The sequence below is a fragment of the Centruroides vittatus genome, unplaced genomic scaffold (assembly GCF_030686945.1).
Source record: "Centruroides vittatus isolate TY-2023 unplaced genomic scaffold, ASM3068694v2 contig_1159, whole genome shotgun sequence".
NCBI classification, from domain to species: Eukaryota; Metazoa; Arthropoda; class Arachnida; order Scorpiones; family Buthidae; genus Centruroides; species Centruroides vittatus.
Window position 1 is genome coordinate 752939 of NW_027120745.1, and position 27179 is coordinate 780117.

Consider the following 27179-nt stretch of genomic DNA (forward strand, 5'->3'; position numbering starts at 1 on the left):
TCTTCAGGTTAAAAAAAACATTCAGAAACAGAACAAAAAATGGAATATTAAATTTAAAATATTAAAGAACAGTGTCTGATTGGGAGTTGGCAATTATGCAATATCAGTAAAATACAAAATAATAATATATTTAAAATAATGTCCTCCATGCTGTTGACAAGGTGTTATCTTTATAATTGATGACTGTGCTATTCCTGTTTGCTTTATAAATTTCCAACATTTTAAGGTGTTTGAGTTGGGATGGATCATGCCTATGATGAGTGAGTTCTGTCTTGTGTTACACATCTTCATCCAAGGCATAAGTAGCCAATGACGATGTTAATTGAACTGATGCGTCTTGTAAGTCTTGTTTTAATGGACATATAGTTGCCCCAATGTATTATAGTTGATAGCCTCTCCTGTATGACATTTGACATTGTTAATTTTATAAACTTGTTTTATTTATTGTTCTTCAACTAAAGATTTATGAATATGTAAACATTAGAAATTGGTATCTCCACAATATTAACTTTAATATTATTTGATAAAGTCAAATTAATATTTGACTTACCCCAATTGAAACTTGTCAAGTGATTACATCTTATTACATTTTCAAGAAGATTAAGATAAAAACATCATTATTTATAAATGTATGTTACCTGCAGGATATGATTTAATCCTTTAACATTGTTTAAATGTAAACTTTTATTGTCTTAAAGTGAATTAGTTTTAACTAGTAATAATGTTATTTAAATACATTTTTATATTTTCTGTCTTGTTAGTTTGAAATTTTTTTTTAGTAGAAACTAATCATGTATGTTTATGTTCAATTTTTTTATTATTAACTATCAGAAATTTTGATATTTTAATGAGATGAACATCCATACTAAAATAATTTTAATATGGATGTTTGTAGCTTACAAAATGCAAAATTAGTTATTTTCAGTTTTTGTTCTGTTTTATTGTTTTACCATATTTACTCGCATATAAGACGACCTGGCATATAGGACAAAATGTGACTTTAAAGATCAAAATAAAGAAAATTAGATTTATTAATACAGTTCTAATTTTATTTTGTTTAATTACAAGTAAAAAATCAAATGAATGTAAATGTACACATTGTTCTGCAAAAATTACTGGCATTTTAAACTTTAAGGAAAATTCTTGTAAAATCAACAACATAATTTATTCATTTAAAGCTGGATAATCGGAAACCTTCTTTTGCCAGTTCTTAACAATCGAATCCACTCTCTGTCAATTACACTTCTGAGTTTTTCCGAATTCTGGTTTCTGAATAATCAGTTGTTTTCATGTGGGAATGGATTAAAACTTAATGTCGGGGTTTCACGTGATTCTGAAATTCAATTCAAAAGCTTTACTTTTTCTATTGCTATTCATCTTTACTCCTGACAATATACAATAACAATTCAAACGACCTAGATAAATACTTATGTTTGTAAATGCAAGAGGGTAAGCATCCAGTAAAAAATGCAAATATACGGTTCACAAAAATTATTTGCAAAATTGCAAAGACTCTTTCACTCGTGTATAGGACAACCTAGGAATTTGAAACTGTGATAAATGAATAAAAGCCTCATCTTATGTGCGAGTAAATACGGTATTTAAGTTTATGCCATTAATAACAATTTTTGTGTATTTTAGGGTCAAGGAAAATATTTACTGCCTCAAGTACGACATCAAGATATACATAAGATGTGTCTTGTCATTGATCTGGATGAAACACTTGTTCATAGTTCATTTAAGGTAATATTAAAAGTTATTTTATAAAGTCGTTTATGTACAATGGAACCTCGGTTAATGAATGCCCTAGTTAATGACAGAATTGGTTAACAAACTTTTATTTTGCAAAAATTTTGTCTCGGATAATGAACGTAACGGTTTTTTGTGTCAAATTTTAGTTGCTGTTAGGCAAGCATTGCTTTTTCAAGTGTTTGTGCTAAATTTCTTTTTTCAGTTTTGTGATATATTATTCAGTATATATTTAATCAATATGGCATCCAAGAAAGAGAAAAGTGGTAGTGGCAATAGAAAACGTTTTAGTGTAGCATTAAAGAAAGAAATTATTGTGAAACATGAGAATGGCATTCATGTTTCTGACATCGCTAAAGATCATAATGTGGCAAAATCAACTATCTCTACAATTATTTAAAAACAAAGAAGCATTTAAGGCTGCCAAAGTGGCTGAAGAAGTGAATGTGATATCAAAACAAAGATTTAAAGTTTTAGATGAAGTTACAAAACTGCTGCTAATATGGATCAATGAAAAGCAACTTGCTGGAGACAGTGTTAGTGAAGCTATAATTTGTGAAAAGGCTAAAAATTTACACAATGACTTGTTGACCCAGACACCCAGTACAAGTGCAGACAGGCAGGACTTTAAAACAAGCCAAGGGTGGTTTGATTTCGTTGACAAAGTGACATTTACAGTGTCATAAGGCATGGAAAGGCTTCAAGTTTAGATGAAAAAGCAGCAAAAGCATTTGTGTATGAATTCACGGTTTGTAAAAAAAGTGAAGGATACATCTCAAATCAAGTGTTTAATTGCGACGAGATTGGTTGTTTTTGGAAAAAATGCCTAGATGAACATACATAACCCAAGAAAAGAAAGCACTACCTGGACACAAGCCCATGAAGGAAAGGCTCACCTTTTTATTTTGTGCTAATGCAAATGGCAACCTCAAAATCAAGCCACTTTTATTCTACAATTCTGAAAATCCCCACACCTTTAAGAGCAATAATGTCATAAAGTCCAAACTGCCTGTCCAAAGCACTGGTAACCTGGAAACACCTGGTGAACAGTAATGTGGACTTAACCATTAGAACTTTTTAGAAGGTACATTTTAACATCCTGCATTGTATGAACCTTGTTGACAAAGCTTGGAATGAGGTCTCTCGCTGACTTGTGTCCCAGAGTAAAACTTTGAGGAATTTGAAGCAGAAAGCTCTCCTGATGTAGTGCATGAAATTGTGTTCATTGGCAAAAGTTTGGAATTAGAGGTAGATGATGCAGATGTGGATGAGTTGATAAAGGACCATCAAAATAAACGAACGACAGAAGAGCTGGTTGCCATGCAGGAAGAACAGGTCTTACAAGAAGAGGATTCATCAGAAGAAGAAGGTTAAGGAAGAAATCACCAGTGCTGAGATCAAAGAAATTTGCAGAAAATGGAATGATGTGCAGGAATTTATCGAGAAGCACCACCCTAAGAAAGTTGTGGCTAATAGGATCATTAATTTAATGAATGACAATGTGATATAGCATTTTAGAAAAATTTTGATTAAAACAGTAAGACAATCAATTTAGACCACCTTGTTCCTTATCAAAAGAGATCTTGACTCAAAGAATCTCCCGATGCAGTGCACCTGATATTTTTATGGAGAGGGATTCCCCTTTCAAGCATTAAGTTTTGTACATTGCCACACTTCTGCAATCAACTACAACAAACGAAGGTACTGTATGTACAGTGCTATTTTATTAAATAAAGTTTACACATTTTTTGCTGTAATGATAGACACTACATTTTCTTATATTTTCATCGAAGAACACTGATTTTACAAATAAAATTACGAAAATTTCAGAGGCTGGAATGGTTAAATTGTATTTGTATTAATAGCTATGGGAAAATTGCTTCAGTTAATGGATGATCATGGAATGGATTAAGTTTGTTAACTAAGGTTTCACTGTATTTGAAATATAGATTTTTAAAATTTTAGATGTAATAATTTAAACTGCAGTAGAGCATTGTTTATCTGAAAGCCAATCAACCGAAACGTTGGTTAACCGAAAGCATCCCAGTCGGACTGTGTTGTGCTGAATCAAACATTTTTGATACTAAATTAACTTCCAAAATATAATTTTTTTTGTTTTATATTTTTCAATATATTTATTTTGTTTGTACACAATAAAGAAATAATTTTTAACGATACAATAGCCGCAATTATTATTTTAAAAGATTTATGTTAGGCTTAACATCAATGAAAATGCAACTCATAGCGACATGCAACGGAGTAAAATTTCAACATGGGACAGGTTAATATATTTTTTCGTACATAATCGGTTATCCGAAAAATAAATTATCCGAACAACCCCAGTCCCCAATTGATTTGGATAAACGATGCTCTACTGTATTTTTTTTTATAGTCTTTCAACTGGATAAAAATAGTCAATAAGAAGAAAAACACCTTTAAAAATATAGCAAAAACATTTTTACTAATAAAAACGCTTTTGAACGGTTTTACTGATCTTCTAGAGTTAAGATGACACAGATTGTGAAAATAGGACATAAATTTAAAATAAACGTTAAACAGAATTCTAAAATAAATATATAGATACATAACTGAAATCTTAGTTGTGAATAATAAAATAACTACAAAAATAAACAATTAAAAAAAAATAATGTCATGCTGGTAACTCAACAGAGCTGAGTTACATCTTAATGATTGCACAACTACAATAGAAATAATTCAGAAGTTGATCGCAACATTTCAAACCGCAAGTTGTCGCAATGCTTCGGGGGTCCAGAAACGAAGAATGGTTGTAAATTATTTCCCCTTTTTAAGAGAATACATAAGAAAGCGGCCAGAGCTGGTAATCTCCAGATTATATATCGGCGCAACCCAACAATATTCAGAATTCTAAGGAACGATAAACAACCGTATAACCATAATTCAATCGCGGGAATTTACTTTATCCCGATAATTGACCAACGTTTTGGATCAAGGCTGGTCTATGTGGGTGTCACTAGGTGCAACTTGCAGCAACGACTTAAAGAACATAAATATACTATTGATAAAAATCTCAATAGCACGACACTGGCAGCTTACAAACAACATCAGGACATTCAAGTGCAATGGGAGCACGCTTCTATCATCAAACCAGCATCAAATATAAATACTATGCAATATCTAGAAAAATTGGAGATATTTAAAACGCATAAAAAAAAATGGGTTGCATCAACCGTAGGGATGCCGACGGATTGGCTGCCGCATGGCGGTCTTTTTATGAATATTAACCACTCAGCAGTGAGGGACGTATATATACGTCGAGGGCGATCGTGTGGCAGTGGTGAGGGACATATATATACGTTAAATTCTTTTGGGGGTATCACTAAAATCTAGCCAAAAACTACCGCAAAAAAAAATTCACATAAAAAATGAATTATGTAACAATAAAAAAAGACTTTTCTTTACTAGACATAACTGTTTACAAAATACTTTTTCTAAAACGGAAATGAGAAAAATTGCGTGAAAAAATACTTTAAAAATTTTTCGGTATATTCTCCACTACTAAGGGATAGAACCATACCTGACTCTCCCACTGCTGAAAGGTTAATTAATTTATTATGGAGTTTTTTTTATTTGTCTAGTTTTTATTTTTTATTGTTTAATTTATTTCTGTAGTTATTTATTTATTATTCACAACTACAATTTCAGTTATGTATCTATATATTTATTTTAGAATTCTGCTTAACGTTTATTTTTAAATGTGTGTTCTATTTTCACAATCTGTGTCATCTTAACTGATGAAGATCAGTAAAACCGTTTGAAAACGTTTTTATTAGTAAAAATTTTTTGCTGGATTTATAAAGGTGTGTTTTTCTTATTGACAATTTTACCACTATTTGTAATTATTAAGAACTACAAAAAATCAAAAACCAGCAGGAAATAAAAAAGATCTACAAAAGCAAATGTTTTACTCATGTTAAACAATCATCATCAGGCTAAAATATTGAATATAACTGGTAAAATGAACAGTTTGAAAAAAAGAATTTTGTAGGATTGGTGGTTGTTGTTGTTGTGCTAAAATGGATGAAGTAGGAGAGGGTTATAAAAGGAAGAGCTTTATAACAACATGTTTTAAGTGTTGCTATGAAGAGAATTTTATACATGGAAAATAACAAATGATCAGTTGCAACTATAAAGTGTAAAATGCATTTATTCATAAATTTTTGATAACATTAAAATATATAGAACAAATTATGTAGTCTGCTACAGTGTGCAGTTGGATAAAAAGGTTTATGACCACAATTCTGGCTCAAAAACTAAAAATGACAAAAGCAGAAAAATGCATAAGGCTTATCTTCTATATATGTATATATATATATTATACATACATATACGAATGTATGTATGTCTGTGTGTTTGTTTGTCCTTCATGCATTACCACACCATTTATCCGATTGCCATGAAACTTTGGGAAGTTGTTTAATACACTCCCGCAAAGGTTTGTGGCATATGTGAAGACCACCATTTCCCCCCTTCAAAAAATATCTTTATATATGAATTAAGGCTTTTATGTCCAACAGGTGGCGCTAACTTCTGACGACCTAAGTTTGCTTTTCTGTGAGGCATTATGCTTTTCTGTGAGAATGGACTAAAGCAGTTCATTTTCTATTTATCTATGTAAATAAAATATAACGTTTGTTTGTTCCTACCAATTCCTTTGAAATTTTGACACAACGTTGCATTCGAATATACACGTGTTTTTATATAATATACATGTCAAAATTCCCCCTACTGGGGTGAGATGGACAGGATTAATGTTTACCATGAAGAATTCGGTTTCTATTATACTATTTTACATGTAGTTTTTTTGCGTTTTAATAGATTACGTCAACAGAATATACACTAAAAAGGGATTTTTCTATATTTCCTTGCGAGGGAGAGGGACAGGATTAAGGCTTACTGTGAAGAACTCGACTTGTATTATACTATTTTAGACGCGTGTTTGATTGCGTTTTAATAGGGTATGTCAGGAGAATGTACACTAAGAAGGGATTTTTTGAAATTCTCCCATGGGGGAAATGTTATACATTTATAATAGATACATTTTGAGTCACAACAACATGTGGCTGGGTCTGCTAGTAGTGGATAAATGTTGTTCACTTACTATTGCCCTAGAACAAGCACTCAACACCTTTATTAGTAAACATCTGCCATCATACAAATACATTAATACAAATACATAATGCAATTATTAGAGTTTTATACAATGAATAGTATATTACAGTACTAGACTTCTAAGAATTATACCCCTTCATAAAACTAGAGCCATTGTTTTGCCAGATAAGTGTTTTTTTTTTTTTTTTTACTGGATAAAGTTAACAATGCTATGAAAATACTTTCACAAATACTGAAGTTAGTACATACAGCAACATATTCCTCTTTCTTCTTGTTTAATGGAGTTACATACATGCAGAAAGAAAGGGATTCCCATGAGGAGCCTTTTTTAGAAACACTGTGAAATTGTTCTCAGGTCATTGGAAAATATAATCTTTACTTCAAGTCGCCGTTGTTTTTTGTGGTTCCTGGACTGGAATAAAAAGGATAAAAATAAGCAAAAAGGACTCAAACATTGTTTGTATAGTTTTAATTTTCATTAATGAAATTAGTCAAAATAATTCTGGGCTTCTATGTACAATATAATCTTACTTAAATAAAGTGAAAACATAGCACTTTATGCCAGATATATAGAAAATGTCTTAATAATTTAAAGGAAACAACCTGACATTAATCAGTCAGTGACATCAATGCAAACCCATATGTAATGAAAATCAAGTTAGAACAAGGAAGTGATACTTCTGCACATTTCTTGGACATCATACTCATGTTGAAAGGAGGAGCAATCATCATAAGTATTAGCCAATATTTATACCATGAGCATCTCATGATCCAATCAACTATAAATAAGATGGCAGTTGTTGGAGCACTGATTGAAAAAGTGTATATGCACAATGCAAATATGCAAGATAAGAACAGGAGCTGGAGTACATCAGATCTTTAGGATATCAATTTGGATTTAAAACGAAAAATATTGAAGCACTGATCAAACATTACCTGATTAAAAAAAAAGGAAATGCAGGTATAAGATGCACAAATGGAATACGTGGTGATTGAGTACAGGTACTCCTCACTTTACGACCGAGTTTCGTTCCGACGACTACGTCGTTAAGCGAATTGGTCGGTAAGCGAGGAGCTTGCGCTGGAAATATAGGATTGTTGTAAAATTATACAAATTATGCAACAAACCTCAAATTTATTCATAAAAAGACTATTATAGTATGCTTAGTGCGCATGTCACCATTCGTTACTGATCGACACTCAAGCTGAGAAAGGGGATTCCCTGAATTGCAGGTCGAAACTCAATTGGTCATAAGTGCGAGTGGTTGTTAAGCAGATAGGTCGTAAAGTGAGGAGTACCTGTACATGGCCTCCCTTGCTAGAACATACGAGAAAATAGGTCAAGCAACAGAAAAAAAGAATTGTCTTCAAAAGAAATCCAACATTAAAACTATCTTCTCGAATCACTGGAGCTAATCACACAAGTCAAGTGTACTAACTTTAAAGACTGTAACATTGTATCGTATGCATGGAGGTACATTTATGAAAAAGCTGGCAACATTAATGTATGTTAATTCATCTGAGGTACTGGGTATCTCTTAAAAAATGCTTATATGTGCGATAGTTATATATTTTATGATTTTTATATACATTGTGTTCTAAATTTTAAAAAGTAATTTTTTTTAAATGTTCTAAGCATTCCATTTTGGAATTTGGTTTGTTAAAAACCTGAAGCAGGCTATGGATAAGACCAAAAACATTCATTCAGTGTTTTTGTTAAAATTATGTTACTGGTGTTTATGATTAGGTTCTTGATTTGTGAGAAATCTAACAGTTTACAGACTACTCTGGAATTACAAACAGCCCATTGACCCAACACAAGCACTGGAGATATACATAGAAGATAGTACAACAAGGCAAGAATTGTATTACATCAGAGCTACTAATATAATAGATCACTAGCAGCATAAGAATTAAAGAGAATAAACGTAACATCAATAAGGCTAATCTTAATGCAGTGCTTACAGCGAATGTGTTTGATGATCTCACTTCCATCTTGCTAGCTTGGAATCAAGCTGAATATGGAGACAGATAAAAGATTTTATAGCTTGGCAAATTTACAAAGCAATTAATTGCAGAGACTGCAATTCAGTGTCAAGAGCATGGAAAACATTACTAATGTAATATGGAAGGATATAAGATTTACACAGGCGTCTCATTAACTTAAGACTGAGAAATATCTCAGGAAATATGCATTGTATGAAAAAAATGTTTTTAATAAACTCTTAGTATTTGGGAGGGACAGTTCAACCCTGCAAAAGTCAGTCCCCTACCACCACCTGGGATGGGGTGAGAGGCAACTTTGAAAATTCAAATGGAAATTCCCATTTTTCATAGCAGATTTGGATTCTACATCCTCTACATCAAAAATTATGTAGGGTTTATCTGAGACATTTTACTTAAAATTTGTGGTGGTTGGTGCTGTAATTGATGAAAATTAGTTAAGTCTGTTTTTTTAAGGGAAACCCCCAAGTTTTATTGCATAATGATTCTAGTCTGGAAAAAAGTAACTCTGATGGCTAAACATAGTTTTTGAATTATTATATATGGTGGTGCAATCATCAAAAGTTATGTGAGCTTCATTTTTTTTCATAGGGAACCCCATGTTTTACAGCATAATGATTCTACATTCAAGGAAAGTGTTTCCTTGCTTCCCACCTTTGCAGTGGTACTTTTAAATAAATCAATTATTTAATTGAATGCTCAAAATGATGACTTCAAACTTCAATGCATTTATTGATCCATTCTTGAAATGATTGTACACAATGTAAAAGTATATCCACATCAGTTTGTGTACAAGCATTTCTGATTTGTTTGATCATGTTTTTGCAAGTTGTTGGCACTTCTCAATAAACTTTATTTTTCAGAAAACCCCAAACAGAAATCTGGTGATGTAAGATCTGGTGATCTGGCAGACCACCTCTTCTGATCCAGCGACCATTTTAATTGCAATTTAATACCTCCCATGTTGTTGTTATGTAAGATGCCGGGCAATCATTGTACCGAAACCACAAGTTCTGTCGCTGTTCGAGGCTTAGGTTGTCAAGCAGTATTGGTAGTTTGTCTTCCAAAAAGTTTTGATATTTTTGCCTGTCTAAAGTGCCTTCAATAAAATAGGGACCAGTTAGTTTGTTGTCTATTATTCCACACCAAATGTTAACTGACCAAGGATGCTGATGTTCAACTTCATGCAACCACTGTGGCATGAAGTAGGCATAAGGACAAATACAAAAAAATTCACATTTATTTCATCAAGTACTGTTCTCTGAAAATTAATTACATCAATTGTTTGGTTGAGTATCAATGTATCAGGCTTCAGGAAGTTTTATATACAGTCTCTCATCAAATGGATATTTTCAACATAGTCTACTGCAATGTGAATAGCCAGAGTTTAGAATAAAGGAAATTTTACCAGAAGATTCTGAAATTTGTTTATTATGTGGCTGATAAATCCTATTTGTATGTTGTGCTTGCTAGAGATTGTTAGTTGTTTGATATAGAGAGAAGTTTGTTGTAGGAAGAATTAAGAATTAGGAAATTTTCTGTATATTGTGAGCATTTATATTTTAGGTAATGCTTTTGTTGTTGTTGTTTGACTTTTATTACTATGTGCTATACAGTACTTAGGTTTGGTTTTTTTAGATTAAAAAATAAACATTATTGAATATGATACTGATATTAAATAAGAGGTAACCTTCTTCTAACATTGCTTATCAACATTTTTGAGGATACCATGTCTTTGTCACCAGGATTTTCTAAACAAGCGAATAAATAAAATATTATGCTCTCCACATCAAGGAATGTATCCAGTATGTGTAATAATAAATAAATAAATAAAATAATATGAAGACTATAAAAATTAAGATAAGAGCTCATGTAATAATTATTATATAATTAACTTACAAGTGTTTAACTTCTAGAAGGAGGAGTTCTCTTATTTTATGTAATGATAGATAAGAGTTTAAAAACAACATAATCATGATATTGCTATTTTTATGAACAAAATATTAAATTTTATTTAAAATAATTATGAAATATTGAATAAATCTAAAATAAAACAAATGTTTAGTTAAAATGCTTTAAAAGTTTTAATATAATTTAATTTTACATAAGTTTGTACAAAAATATTTAATGCTAAAATTAAAATTTAATATAATCGTTACTCGTTTTTCTTTATAGCCCATTAGCAATGCAGATTTTGTGATTCCTGTTGAAATAGATGGAACTGTACACCAGGTAAATAATTTATTAAAATTAACATATATTCATATTGAACTAGTTCTTAAATGCTACTTTTACTTTTGTGAAGAGTTATAAAAATATTTCAAAGTTAAAATTAGTTATTTCAATAAAAAAATTTCAATATATATTAAAACTCGTATCTTAAACACAACATACACACAAAAACTTTAAAATTTTAAATACATTGTTATATCATAATAGTGTGTGCATGCACATGCACATATATAATAAGTTTGTGAACATTGTTATAAAGATTTGCTTATATTTATAGCATTGTGTTTCTGTTATAAATTTATTTTAAAATAAACTTATAACATAAATATCAGATTTATTCAATAGGCATGAATATTATTCCCTTAAATAAAATGACACCTGGATATTTGCTCATTATAAATTTTTTAAAGAAGAATGTTTGAGTACATGTTTATACAACTTTACTCAAAACAATTCTTTAATGCCTTTATTGCAGTTAATTTATTGTAATGATAGTATTCATATTAATTTAAATCTTTCCACTATATCACTTTACAGTACATTAGACGTTCGATAATGAATATATATCTTTATAACTTTCATTGAACATAAACAGTATTTTGTAAGTGGTTGTATTTTACTGAAAATCTCTTTTGAACCTTTTATTTGATGCTACATTTCCACAAAAAAAAGTGCAAAATGGATCAAAATGTTCTCTGGTGATTATGCCAATACTATAATTTACAATACAACTGTGTAAAGTTAAAAATTTGGCTGACGAAAATTTTGTATCTTTTTGCAAAATTGTATCCTCAAATAAAAAGTCATCTCCATAAGTGAATTGTTTTGGACTGTCGCTGGTATTGTGAATGATAGAAAATGTATCTTCAACATATTTATATATTTTAATGTAAATACCATCAGCCAAATTTTTAATTTTATAGTTGATAAGGATGTTTTTTTTGTTTTTTTTAATGTTCTTGGATGAGGCAACATTTTACTTAAGTTGGAATGTGAATAAACAAAATGTGCATATCTGAGGATCATAAAATTTGATTTTCATCAGAGAATATGTAAAGGACAGCCCAAAGGACAATGTGTAGTGTGATTTACTTCATAACTGTATAATTGGGCCTCTTGATGTAGGTTGCTGTCATTATCAAGGGAACCTCCCAGAGATGGTTTATTTCTCCTATACCATCTCTGGGATATGAACGTCCAACCCAAGTGTTTGCCATGCATGGTGACCCATATGGTGGAAAGAGGGATTCTTGTAGTTGAGGGATGACACACTGTTCCCAACACACTGCTTTGGCCCTTGCTTCATGTAAACGGGAGGCTCAAATCAGGCTCCATTTGCATCAGTCAGCTGGTCATTGAGTCATTCTTGACCTTTGCCTGGAGTTAACTTCGATGCTGACCTGGTGTATATGTCCCTGCTTGATAGTTTTGTCATGTCATACAAGATGTGCTCTTCTTGACTACATTGTGAGGATATAGCTCCTGGAAAATTCTGGTATGACAGTCTATGGGAATGTACCATGTGGCAACATCCTCTTGGTTGGGCCTCATGATTGGTGGGGTCACTGAGAGCTTGAATAACTTTCTATTAATCATGGACTCAAAAATCACGAAGCATCTGCATACAGGGCAATTGCCTACAAACAACAACAGCATTTCCAGTCAGCCAGCCTACTTGATAGTTCATGCTACTGGAGAAAAAACGCTGTCCAAATGCTTCCTTTTTCTGATTTAGAAGCTATTCAAGTCAAAAAAATTATGCACTCAGAACCAATATACAGTGTGATAACGTCGAAAAACATTGAAAAAACAAATGTTTTCAAATCCCTTCTGGGCTCTGCTTCAGGTTCTTAACGGCTTTTTTAAATGGAAATTCAATTAACGAATGCTGCTAACTAAGAGTTTGATCTTGAGTTCAAACAATTTACAAAAAATTAGGTCATGCAAGTGCAATGTGTCAGTCTGTCTGGATATAACGAGCAGCTAGAGCATGCTGTGAATTAACTCTTGTCAGGCCAATGACAAAACCATCTCTTCTTTAAAATTTATGTACATGGTTGTGATGGAGGATTTAAAGATATGCATAGTCTCTAACTATTTAAGATGTTCATTGAGAGATGCAGCAAGGAGGTTATTTAATATTCAAGTCAACTATTGAGCATCCAAAAAAAGTACAAAAATTGAGATCAGGGGACCTACTGCTGGAGACTACATCATCTCAGCAATCAGCAAGACTTTTGGCAATGAAGATGTTAGGAAACATTGAAATTAGTGTCCCACCACACAGTAGCTTAAACTCATCATGTGGTGTGATATCTGAGATTGATCTGATGTCTGAAGAAGAATCAGATATTCAAATTGGACTGTTGAATCAAGGTGTCACTGCCATTCGATGCATCTCCATTCATCAAGATGGCAAGTTGATACCAACAAAACATCTTACACTCACCTTTAATAAACTGACATTGCCACCTTCTGTTGCTGCAGGATACTTACATTGTTGTCAAGTTTGCACATGTTCCAAATCTGCTGCGCTGCTTCAAATGCCAGCGTTTGGATATTCAAAAGCATCCTGGTGGTAAAAGTGTATATGCATAGTGCAGAAATGAAGATTATGAGAGTACTTGACTGTACTGCTACTCTTAACTGTGTGAACTGCAGAGATGCCCGTCTTGCCTACTTCAAAAAGTGTCCAGCATGGCAATGAGAGGAAGAGATTCAACAGGTGAAAACTACAAAGAATTTGCTTTACACAGAGGTGCGTCATATGGTTACATTAAATGAACTAATGAAACAAATGACATATGCCACAGTTCTTAAATCCACAAAGATGTGTGTAGTTGAAACTGATATTTCAGTTTATTCATATGAATCTCTTATTCGAAATGCAAAATGTTTTCTCATAGAGCCCAAACAAACAACAGAAAAGAAGACTGAAAAGAGAAGAAAACCTGTGTCTAAGCAAGGAGCCATACTAAAAAATGTGGGTTTTAAAAGGCAATAAGAACCGAATAAACAATCAAAAAGTGAAAGCAGCTCTCTAAAGCTTTGAGAATGTCAGACTTGGTCTATGACAGTTTTCTGACATCTCTGATGAAGAGAGTAATATGGAAGTGACTCAACCAACCTCATCTCCAAAAGAAAAACCACCTATGAAATTAAAGAGGGATACTTTCACGAGAAATGCTACCTCAAACAATGGATTATAAAATAATTCAATGGAACTGTCGTTTTCACAATGACTCTGATAGTAAACACCAATCATTATCTATCCCATTCGTCTGTGTGGCATTCTAGGAAACACATCTATAACCTGGACAAACAGTATCTTTGAAAGGATTCAATCTCCACTACGAGGATGACAATAGCCATAACCACGTCAGTGATGGTGTTGCTATACTGGTTTCACATCACATCTTTTCCAATACAAATAAGAGATTTACAAGCAGTGGCATTTAGAATTTCATTTGGGGTGACTGCCATAGTTTGTTCTATATACCTGCCACCAGATGTTAGAGTCAACCAGCATGAACTGGATGCTTTGGTTGATCAGCTGCCTCCTCCTTTCCTCTTGGAGACATCAATGGCCACAATCCTATGTGAGGTAGTCCTAACGACAATTGTCGAGGCAGAGTTATTGAAAGATTCATAGGTAATCAGCAATTGTACAGTACCTACTCATTACTGTAGTAGTGACATACTTTCATGCCCCAAAAAAACATTCACTGCCATTGATTTATCATTAGCAACCCCAAACCTGTTTTCAGTGTTTTCATGGGACTTTGGATCTAATCCATTTTCCAGTGACCACTTCCCAATACAGTGGAACCTCGTTTAACGAGGACCTCGCACAACAAGTATTTCACATAACGAGCAAAAACAAATTGTAAAAATTTGCCTTGCTTAACAAGCAATGTTTCTCATAACGAGTGATGAAGAGAGGGAAAGTCCCGAATTGTGCGCATTTGGCGTCTTCCATCTAGTGTTTAGCACTCGTTCCGCAAGCATCTTGTGTCACTTGTGATCACATATTTTTCCAAACTGTATTCACACATATTACTTATAAACGTCAACAACCGTAGCCCGTTATATAATAAACACACCAAACGATATGCCAAATTCTTGGTCATTAAATTTAATGACAATTCCAAATTAAATTTTAGGAATGTCTGAATTAAAAATTAACTATTTATAATTATTAAATTTAATACGAGATGGAAACATAACTGCCTACCTCTAGTCAAATTAATTAATTTCTAATATTTAATTATAGCCTTTGCATTGTAAGGAACTGAGTCCGAACCTTATTTTTTATTTTATTATTATTTCCGTTTTATTATCTTTTGTTTGGGGTTTATGTTTATTTAGGACGAAGGTTCCCCACCACTCTCTTGTTAGTAATGAAAAATGAAGAAAAAACAACTCACGGAGAAATAAGCGCCATAGGAAACATCTTGTGCACTTGCGCTGCCCGGCGGAAGTAACAGTCCACAGAAAAAAAAATGGGGGGAGTCCCCACAATCACTAGTAGAGAAATACTTGATAAACTGTCTTAAACATCCCAGAAAATTATGATAAATATTTTGTAAACGGTTTATAAGCTTTGTCGGAAACTTAAAGCTGCCAGAACAAAGTTAATGTTAGCAACTAAGTATGTAAATAAGAGGAGTAACCCAGCTCAAGTGTGACATCACCTCACAGTATAAAACCCGTACGTTAACCGAAGAAACAGAGGTGATTTCCAAACCGAGGTGAATTCCAAATCGAGGCGACTGTGGGAGCAAGGTAGATTCGAAAGCGAAGTATTTTCTGATAGAAGTCCAGATTGATAATTGGACGATCCAAGGTGTTAAAGAGGAGTTCGATTGACGATTTGACGATATCGAAAGGATTGAGGAAATAGTTTCTTCGTATAGTGAGGTGACGGATAGACGTTTAATTAGTAAGAGATTTTGTTCATAGTTTCTAAGTATTTGATTATCGAATTCTAAAGGGGAAATTACTATTAAGTTAAGCTAAGTAGCTGAGTTTATTGTCGGGTTGACTTGTTGATTTTCGTTAATAAATTTTGTTTGGATTATTGATACTTGTACGTAGTACATTCTAGTTGCTAATTAAATATATTTGAACTTTTGATCTGACTTGATATTTATCGTTATTACTACTAATTTTTCGGTGCACGCTTAAAAGCCCAGGCCTGGCAAACTAAATTTTAGAAATGTCTGAATTAAAAATTAACTATTTATAATTATTAAATTTAATACGAGAGGGAAACATAACTGCCTACCTCTAGACAAATTAATTAATTTCTAATATTTAATTATAGCCTTTGCATAACCCAAGAATTTGGCATATTGTTTGGAGTGTTTATCACACATATTAGCTGTTTTTTGTTTTTGCAGATCAAATTCTCATTCCAGGATGGTTCATTCTGCACTAGAAGAAAAGATGATAATGATTCATGCTCTTTAACAGTGTATATTGTACAATTTTTTTTCAGTAAACGTTATACATAAAACATTTGAGCATTTTTTTAGCGTGGAACGCATTGTATTTTACATCAATTTCTGTGGAAAAAATTGTTTTGCTTAACGAGTGTTTCGCATTACGAGTAAGACTCTGGAACAAATTATGCTCGTTAAGCGAGGTTCCACTGTACTCTCTATATTTTATATAAAATGTTTTTTGTTCATTAAAAAATAAATATTAATAATTTTAATATAAAATTGTTTGTAATAAATTTCTTATATTATTATTTTATATTTTAACTTTTCTAAACTACCAAGTAACTTTTAGTGATTTTTAGAGAGAGTATTTTTTTTTGTTGCCAGACAATTTTGCTTGACAATATTTGGTAATTCTGTCTTTGAACTTCAATATCTTGAATATCACTAACACATCACTGATACATGTAAATAGAACTTCAATGTACAGTACAAATTCAGTTTGTTAATCTGTGTAATAAGCATAACAGAAAATTTTTTTACATAAACTTAGTGTACTATCTCTGTTTTTCTTAGTGAGTCCAAAGAGCTATATATATTTCATAATATATATAACCTGATTGGGAATTTTGTGCAACATTTTAGAAAGCAGTAAATTGATGGTGATAATGTTTTCATTCTGAGTGTTGTGTATATAAGGATGAACAATACAATACAAAGTTGCACACAAACGAAATGGAAGCTTTATTTTTCTTTTTCGCATGGTTCTCCGCACACTTGGTTCTTTTGGATCCCAACTATATATAGTTCCTTTTTATACAATACAGTTCGATCGGTCCTTTCGTATGAACAAAGACTGGTGACATGTGTCTGCAAAAAATGGAAACAATTGATATATATTCCTGAAATAATATCTAACTTAAATTAACTTACATACTAAAAAAACAAAAGAGAAAAGAAAGGAAGATGAAATGAAAGACTCAAAAATTGAAAAGAAACAAAGAGAAAGTTGGTGGGTACCTGGGCCTTTCGTAGATCTCCGAATTTTCTCAACGTCGGGCTTGCGCTCAATTCATCTTTTTTTCTGTCCTTTTCTATATCAAAAGTCAGAAAATCCTGAAGTATTCACAAAGCTCTCAATCTCAGCAACAGTACTGTTCGTTCGTTTCCCTCCAAAACGACTTAAACTCTCTCTGTCCTTGTCTTACTCAGCGTTTCACTTTTCTTCTGCTTTCCTCGAACACTATCTCAAGAATGTCCGTTATCTGCCTTCCTCGAGGCTTTTTTTTTTTACTTTTGTTCCTGGACAACGGTTGCCTCACCTGTAGGGAAAGAATGAATGAGAAAGTTCTAGGAAACAATGATGTGGAGGACAAAGGATTGAGAAAAATATAACTTATATTTAACCCCTATGTATGCAGACATGGTTACCGCCACACTGAGTTAGAGATTATTCATCATTTGTCTAAAATTTTAAAAGTTATATTTAATTTAAAGTTTTGATTATTTCACATGCCATAAAACTATAAGACAACCATTCCAAGAGTGTTTACTTTAATGTAATTATAAAGGTTTTTAAATGGCATGTGCATTTTAAGATTGGTTGGGTGTCTGTTCAAAATGATGATTGTTCCAAGTGGCCAACCACCAGCAAAATAGAAGAAAGTGTTGAAAAATTTACCAACTCATCCACGGAGACTATCACTGAGCAATTTGTGAAAATTAGCTCTGTGAAATTGTACAAATAAACACTCACTAAACCTGATAACATTAAGTCAATACATCACCAACTGCCATAAATAATCGAGCTAACTTTTGGATATATACGATTAAAGTTTATAAATAAATTTGGCACTTGAGGTAGGTGTTAGGCGCCATCTCTTGTTAAAATTAATAATTATAATAATTTAAATAATTTTAGATTAAACTGGAAGAAAAGAATCGGCCCAAAGCGGGACTCAAACCCGCAACTCCCGCTTACCGTGTAGTCGCGTTGCCAGTTACACTACCCAGACCTTCGTTCTGATCTTCTCTTCCAGCATATATAAGCTAAAGACATAACCATTATTAATTTTAATAAGAGATGGCACCTAACGCCTACCTCAAGTGCCAAATTTATTTATAATCTTTAATCGTATATATCCAAAAGTTAGCCCGATTATTTACGGCAGTTGGTGATGTATTGACTGTGAAATTGTTGGAATCAGTTATGAGATGTGCCGGGAGATTCTAATTCACAGTTTGAACATGCATTGCATTGCTGTGAAGTTTGTGCCTTGGATCCTGGCAGTTGTCAAGATACTGCTGTTTTTCCTTATGTGTAGGGAACTTCATGACAGATGACAACCCAACTTTCCTGTCAGGGATCATCACAGCTGATGAAATGTAAGTTTGCTGCTATGATCCTGAGACAAATGAGAAGTTCTAATGGAAGAGCCTGCAGTTACAACAATCAAAGGAGGTGCGGCAGGTCAGAAGTGCAACAAAGACCATGCTCATTGTTTTTTTAACATTAAGGGCAACATTTATGGAGAATTTGTTTCTCTTGGTTTGACAGCCAATTTTGATTTTTACTGTGATGTTCCGAGGCTCTTGAGAGACGGTGTGTGTCAAAAAAGACTGGAACTGTGGTGCAATTGCAATTGGCTATTGCATCATGACAACACATCCACTCACATCTTGTTGAAAATGACAATTTCTGACAGAAAACAAGATGGTGGTTGTCTCTCACCCTCCATACTTGCCTGACTTTGTCTTGTTCCCCAAAATCAAATTGAGGTAAAAGGGCCTTGCTTTGAGACTATTGACTTTCATGACTTCTGCAGTATCTTTGAGTCATGGAAGATATGCTGGGATTGCTGTATGCTTTGAAGGAGATGGGATCCAGATTTGAATAAAATAAACTGTAACTTCTTATAGGCCTACTGTAATTTGGGAACTTTCTGATATTACCTCTGTGTGTGCATGTGTATGAATTTTAAAACTTTGAAAAATTTCTTTAACCCTTCTATTGTGTTTCAGTTTGTGTGATCCATAAGAACTTTTTTGCTTATAACTTGGTTTTTACTTTTTGCCTGCCGTTATGTATACATAACAAGAGAAAGTATTGAATTATATCAAATTCAACCCTCACAGCTTTTTTTTGTTTCAAATCTTTGTTTTGAGATATCTTGAATCCAAAACAAGTCAAAAATCAGGAAAAATATTCTATGGATATGTATTGTGTGTGTGTTGGCATCTGTTTCATTTAATACCTCAGAATGTAAATATTATTAAGAAACAAAATGTGGCAATTGTTATAAGAAATAATATGTAAAATTTATGATGATGATGTATTATAATTTAAAAAACTTTAAATATATTTGAAGAGTTGCTTTATATATCAGTTTTTAATTTTTTGCATAATAATTTTTTATCAAATAGGTTTATGTTCTTAAGAGGCCTTTTGTAGATGAATTTTTACAAAGGATGGGTGAATTATACGAGTGTGTACTTTTTACTGCTAGCCTTGCAAAAGTAAGTTAAGAAATTGTATTTGTATAATTATTATTACATAATAAATTTTACATGATGATCTTCTGTTTTAATTTTATTTTTGTAATTTTATAAACAGCATTTTCTTTACTCAACATATCTGATGGTTAAAATTGATTTTCTCAATATTATAGTATGCAGATCCAGTTGCTGATTTGCTGGATAAATGGGGAGTATTTCGTGCTCGGCTTTTTAGAGAATCATGTGTCTTCTACAGGGGTAATTATGTAAAGGTAAACTTATATTAAGTATTTAATATTAAATAAATAAAATCAATTATTAAAACCAATGGATCAAATTTATCAAAGTATAAAAATTTGTTTTCATTACTAAAGATAAAGGAAAATGTACAATATTTTGCTGAGTTGCTTCATTGAGTTGGTGCAGTTGTTGAATGTAGAACTGTTCACTGAGTGTTTGGTTGTGCTCAAACAATTTGTAATGAATTATGCCTTTCCAAACCCACTATGCACACATGTTTTGAGGATGATGATTTTGTTTTGAAATTGTTTTGCTCGTGGAGTTGCTTGTTTGTCAGAGCTGAACTTTTTTTTTTTTTTTTGCTGCTTTATATTGACATAAACACACCATTTTTCATTGCCAGTGACAATGCGGTAAAGAAAACACTATAATCGTGTGTTGAATGATGTCAAGGGAGCAAACTGAGGACGATTGTGGAGTATTGATTTTCATTGTTTTCACTCAGTGTGTGACACCCAAGCGCCAAGTTTCTGTACCTTACCCATTGAGTGAAAGTGGTTCGCCACAGTTTTTTGATCACAGTCCATTTGTCCCACCAATTCTCTGATTGTTTGATATGGATTTTCATGGAGAAGTTGATTTAATCACGCTTTTATTGAGCACAATTGGTTGACTGGTGTGTGATTCGCCCGAGGTCAAAATTTCCATTTTTGAAGCATGGAAACCAATAGGGGGCATTACTTTGAGGCATTGCTCCTTCTCCATACACAGTACAAATCTCGCAAGTAGCTTCAGTGGCCATAACACCTTGATTAAATGCAAAAAGCAAATGGTGTTGAAAATGATCAGTTTTGTTCAAATAAACATCACACTAAACCCAATAACATTAAGCCAATACATCACCAACTGCCGTAAATAATCAGGCTAACTTTTGGATATATCCAAAAGTTAGCCCAATTATTTACCGCAGTTGGTGATGTATTTATTAGTTTTGTCCAATTGACATTCCATTTTAATGATCTGAAAATACACAAAAATCAATAAAATTAAAAAATCATAAAACACCATCCTGTAGAGCAAGAAATTTTCTTTCAAGTAATATAAAACATTTTGAAAATGCATTTTATATTATTTCTGCATGCATTTTTAAATTTGAAAAAACGCTCATGAATTATTCTTCAACCCAATATAATTCATATTCATTTGTTTTATAAAAAATATGTGGTATCATTATTCAACATCATTATAAAATGTGGTATCATTATTCAACATCATGGTTTTCTTTTAAAGAGTTGGTGTATATAGTAAAACATGTGTGTCCATCTTCAGGTATACAATGTATGGCACATAAATGAGGTGGTCACCTAAATGGGATTATGAAAAATTTACATATAGAACTATAATTAGAGTACTCTACTGAATCCTGATAAAAGTTTAATACAGGTTATAAAAGTAAACAAAATAATAAATAAATAAATTCACATAATACTGCACATAATTTGCAATGTAAAGAAATTTCAAAATTTCATACAGGTTAATGTATGAACATTGAATAATAAATATTGAAATACAAAGTACATGTACAGTGTAGCAGTTTATTAAACAGAATTGTTTAGTACCCACAGACAGAATCAATGTGTTTAAGAAATGATAGTAAAGATTTTATTTAAATACTGTATTTTAAAAGGAAAATTCAGAAAAATTATTAAACAGAAGTCACTAGATATGCAGAAATATCGTCCAAATGTCAGAAAAAATTTTAAGAATTAATGTTAATAATTAAACTAGCTTTTACATCAGGATGATCAATATTTTTCTTTGTTGGGTGTTGCAAATGATGCATCAATAAAGTAGACTGATCATTTACTGTTTTACATAGTTATATTTTTATGAAATGCAATTATATTTGTATATAATTGTATAAAATATTGAACAAATATATAATTGTTTTTCTTCTTGCTAAACTTTAGAGAGAGATTTAATTTGTCAATTGCAAGTAAAGATTTATTTTATTTGAACATCATCTGTTAGAGGATCTTAGCAAACTGTTCTAAAACTGGCAACAATGCTCTTTAAAGTGCTTTAAACAATATGTTAAGAGTAGGATTGGTAGGTTTCTTGTTCTGTCGGTCAAACAGGGATAGACTTCACTTTAGGACATTCCTAGCTTTGCCAATTAAGTGAGGTGGCCACCAATATGGAGTTTGATTTGTATTAAAACTTCTTCAGGATTGGAACATAAGCAAGGTGGCTGCAAAGTGAAGTGTATTTTAAAGTAATATTTTAGCATTCACTTTTTCAAAAAACTGGTGGTATGGAAAGAAAACATACACAAATATACCAAAAACCAGTAAAAGAAATAGAAAAACATTTGCATCAGTAAATGTTTTTGTTTCTAACAAACATCATAAGGTATGTTATATATAATGTATTCAATTGCTTAATGTTGTTCAGTATTCATGATGATATACTTGATGATGATAGTATCGGTAAATATTTTTATTCTTTTTACTGGTTTTGGGTATATTTGTGTGTGTATAAAGTTGAATAAAATTTAATTTAGAACATTAAATTGTTTTTGTAAAAAAGTGATTTTTCAAATGAAATAAAATGAGGAGAAGTAGTAGCCAAATCTGGCATTATTGTGTGACCGCAGGGTCAGCACTTCTTTGATGCCTGGTCAGGATGGACACCACCAATGGAGTCCATGGTGGTGTCCATCCACCATGGACTTCCATGGACCACAATGGATTTCCATGTTTGGCAGGATGGACTGCCAAACATGGAAATCTCGATGGCCGTTACATCGGTCGTCACGCGAGCAGTTGCGTTCACAGGCTTTCAGATGCAGAATGGAGGTGGATGGAATGACCGGAGGAAGTTTACAAATATAACAAAAATACTCGTTTATTGATGGATATTATTTACAGATTCTACGACATTTAAGAAAAGGTTGATGATGATTGCTCCTCCTGAGTTTTTTTCATGACTTGGTTAAGATTTTTAGTATTTAGAACCAATAGTCAAATGTTCACTCGTTGGTTCCGGGTGACACATTCAATGTGTCTCCTTCAATAGGGAAGTAAGTCTGTGGGAAACAGTTTAATTGCCTTTAACACTTTTAACAAAAAAACAACATTAACAAATTGAACAAAAATTTCTTCACCGAATTTTGGCCCAAATACAAATATACCCAAACTGGCTTTAGGTATATTTGTATGGGTATAAAGTTGAATAAAATTAAATTTAGAACATTAAATTGTTTTTATAAGAAAGTGATTTTTCAAATGAAATAAAATTAGTAGTAGTAGTAGTCAAATCTGGCATTATTGTATTAACTTTCTGATATTCAAACTAAGTGTTTGTGTGTGACCATATCCATTTAAAAGGGTGTCTGTGCTTAAATTTTAAGCCCTATTTTCTGAGTACAGTAGAATGGTCTGCTAAAACTAGATGTTTGAATTGCTGTACAACAGTGGTTCTTAACCTTTTAGTGATGAGGGACCATTTATCAAAATTTTTCTCTTGCCATGGACCACGAGCTGTTTGGCAGTAATATAAGTTCTTATAAGGTTGTTCTATAAATTAAACATGTATAAAATTATTCGAAACCAAGAGTATTATATTATTTGCAAAAATGTTACATTAATTATATTATTTTAGTGCAATTTTTGTAACTGCATAGTGTTTACCAACTGCTGGATTCTTTGTTCAGTGCTACTCAAAGGTACCGTAAAGCAATTTCTCGAATTTTAAAGAAAGCAATAGCTTTATGGCTCCAAAAATCTTCAAGATTAATTCCTGTCTCGAAAGTATCCTTGCAGTTACTATCGTGTTACATTTCAATTAACTCTTCTTGTATTTTATCCGGCACCTCAGAAATGTTGACTATGAAAGGATTGTGGATCAGTTTCCGAATAATGCTTTCCAAGAGGTCTTTTAAAGGAAACTGGCCCCTATTCAGGTGTTACAAATGTGGGAAAACCCGGAGAACTCCACTTGGCCAGCCCGTCCGAACGCAGTGGGAACTCTCAACCAAACTCTCAGTGTTTAGCGACAGAACCACTCGGCCACTGGTGGGCATCTCAGCACACTGTCTGTCAATAATTGGGTTCAATGTATCAAATGCAGAAAAATTCTCTCTTTCAACTTTGCTGATCAATAGGTCGATTTTAGCAATAAACGTACTGATTTTATTTTCAAATGCAAATATATTGCTAGTGCCTTCCAATTTCATATTTCCTGACCATTGTAGTTGAAGGTTCAATTTATTTAGTTTGTGCAAAAAAATCCACTAAATAAGCAAAATGTATTTGAAATTTGAACTGACAAAACTCGTCGTCATTTATTTAATAATTTTAGAATGACTTCACGGACCACTTCGGGTGCTTTCAGGGACCACCGGTTAAGAACCACTACTGTACAATCTGGGATCAAACTCTAGAATATCTATTCTACTTAAAATGGAATATTTATTACAGTACTACTTTTTATTATTCATTTATTTCAAAAAGTGAAAAAAGCAACCATTATTGAAAATAGGCTTATTTTTGGGGTTGTGAAGGTAATTTACAATATTGTTTAACAAATTTTGGCAAAATATTTGTTTGCTTTATCACATAAAAATTAACATTGTGGTAATGGCATTTTGCCAGGGCAGTGACAAAATTTGCTATATTTGTTTGTTTTAAGGCAAGTCTACTGTATTAAAACAATGTTTTTATTTGTATCTGAAGCTCTACAGTGATTAAAAAATTTATAATGACTCCTTTTAAAGTAAATATTTAGGGATTTTCCAGAACAATAGTGCACAGTATTTTTTGTTATCATAATTAGAATGAATCCAAAATAATATATAGTGCATATTATATAATTTCATGTAACTACACTATACAATATTTCACATATAATGTCAATTAAAAACATATGAAAGTTCCAAAATGTTATATATTAAAAATTGGTTTTAAAAAATATTTAACCTATGCATATTTTGTATGAAATATTAGTTATGAATTTGATGCTGCTATTGATGTTGCTATTTATACAGTAGCGAGGTGAGGCCGAAGTTTTAAATGCAAAAACGCGTACGTCGGATGTTCAGCACCGCTTTCCTGTATGCCTAGAAGTTTGACAGTGGTGTTCAGAAAGTCAGAGGAATCATGCTCGGCATTCCAAACGCCATTGTCAAACTTCTAGGCTTACAGGAAAGTGGCGCCGAACGTTCGACATACACGTTTTTGCGTTTAAAACTTCGGCCTCAACCTCGCTATTATTAATTTGATTTGTCATTTAGTGTGTTATGAAAACCCATAAATTTTTCAAATTTTTTGTAATACTAATTTTCTTAGTAAATTACAAATTTTATTAAATGAATTTATTTTGAATAATATCAAGAAATTTCATTCATATTTTTAAAACTAAATTTTTTTGAATCTGAAAAATTAATTTATCAAATACTTGAGAAGATTTCTAAGTATATTTTTTGTTAGAGTAAAAATGAAGACTTTGTTCTTATTTGATTTATAACTTTTAAGTTTTGGGTATTATACATTGATCAGAAATAATTTTCAAGAGAAATAAATAATATATTTAGGAAACCAGTATTTTATAATTATAGATTATAAACAAAGTGTACAAAACTTGGTACCATTTTGACCATTAAAATACTCACACTGCTTTGTACAGATACCAAAAAAATATTTATAGAACATATTTTGGCTCCATTTGAACTATCTTAAGTTTACAAACTGAACATTGATTTTTAACCATTGTTCAATGGAATACAACGTTCCAATGCAGAAGTTTAAAATTATTTTAAAAATTTTGTTGTATAATATAGTAAAAAAAAAATAATTTTAAACTTCAGTGTCTAAATGTTATATTTCATTAAACAACGATTAAAATTGATATTCAATTTAGTTCAGTTTGTAAATTAAAGATGGTTGAAATGGAGATGAAAATATTCTTTAAATAAATATATTTTGGTATTCATACAAAACAGTGTGATTATTTTACTATATTATAATGTTTTAGAATATCTAAAATAAAAGGTAATTATCAGTTAAAATTAATCCAGTTTGCTGTTTTTTAGAATTGAAGCATGCAATGCCATAATCTCGTAAATGCCAAAAAGGAAACTTTACAGGAAAGGTAAAAGACACTTTTTCTAGCCAATGAATTCGTTTCAATCTTACAATAAAATGGTAAAAACTCACTAGGTTACAAATTCTCTGGAATATTAAAATGATATAAATATAGGCTGTAATGTTTTAAGCACTAAAAATTACAAGAGTTGCACTCTGGTGCTTTAAATGTTATGGCTTCACACAAATTTGTCTTCAAAATATGGACACTTACGGTGCCACTATCACCGTGATATATATTTATTCTTTTACCAGAAAACATTGTGTTTAGAATTCAATTCTTCAATAAAATGTATTTAGAGAAAATGGCATTTATAACATTATGCTTCAATTATAGAAATTGGATTTCTTTCTTTATCTAAATATTTTTCATACATTATTTTTTCAGCACTGTTTTAATATTTAAAATTTATTATTATTTTTTAAGGATTTAGGAAGACTAGGGAGAGATTTACAAAGGGTTGTGATAATGGATAATTCTCCTGCATCCTATATCTTCCACCCAGATAATGCTGTAAGTTTTATTTTTTTATTTGTAAGATTTTTGTTTATTACTATAAATTATCATTAAAATATCTATTTTCTTTTTAGTAGTATTTCAGAAACATTGAATTTAACTAAATTAAATAATTATAATACAGTGATATAGTACATCAGTACTCATATTGTTCTTAATGTGAACAACTTGGTATTCAAATGCAGATTTGGGAAAAATTGCTTG

General features: G+C 31.8%; 1 protein-coding gene across 1 annotated transcript in view; it reads left to right on the forward strand.

The window, feature by feature from the left end:
• hzg (herzog) overlaps positions 1-27179 on the forward strand; it is a 96743-nt gene that overhangs the window by 52048 nt on the left and 17516 nt on the right. The window contains exons 3-7 of the mRNA XM_067276263.1: positions 1642-1743; positions 11080-11136; positions 20004-20096; positions 20249-20347; positions 26886-26972. Coding sequence (XP_067132364.1) covers positions 1642-1743; positions 11080-11136; positions 20004-20096; positions 20249-20347; positions 26886-26972 — 438 coding nt within the window. The remainder of the gene's footprint in view (positions 1-1641; positions 1744-11079; positions 11137-20003; positions 20097-20248; positions 20348-26885; positions 26973-27179) is intronic.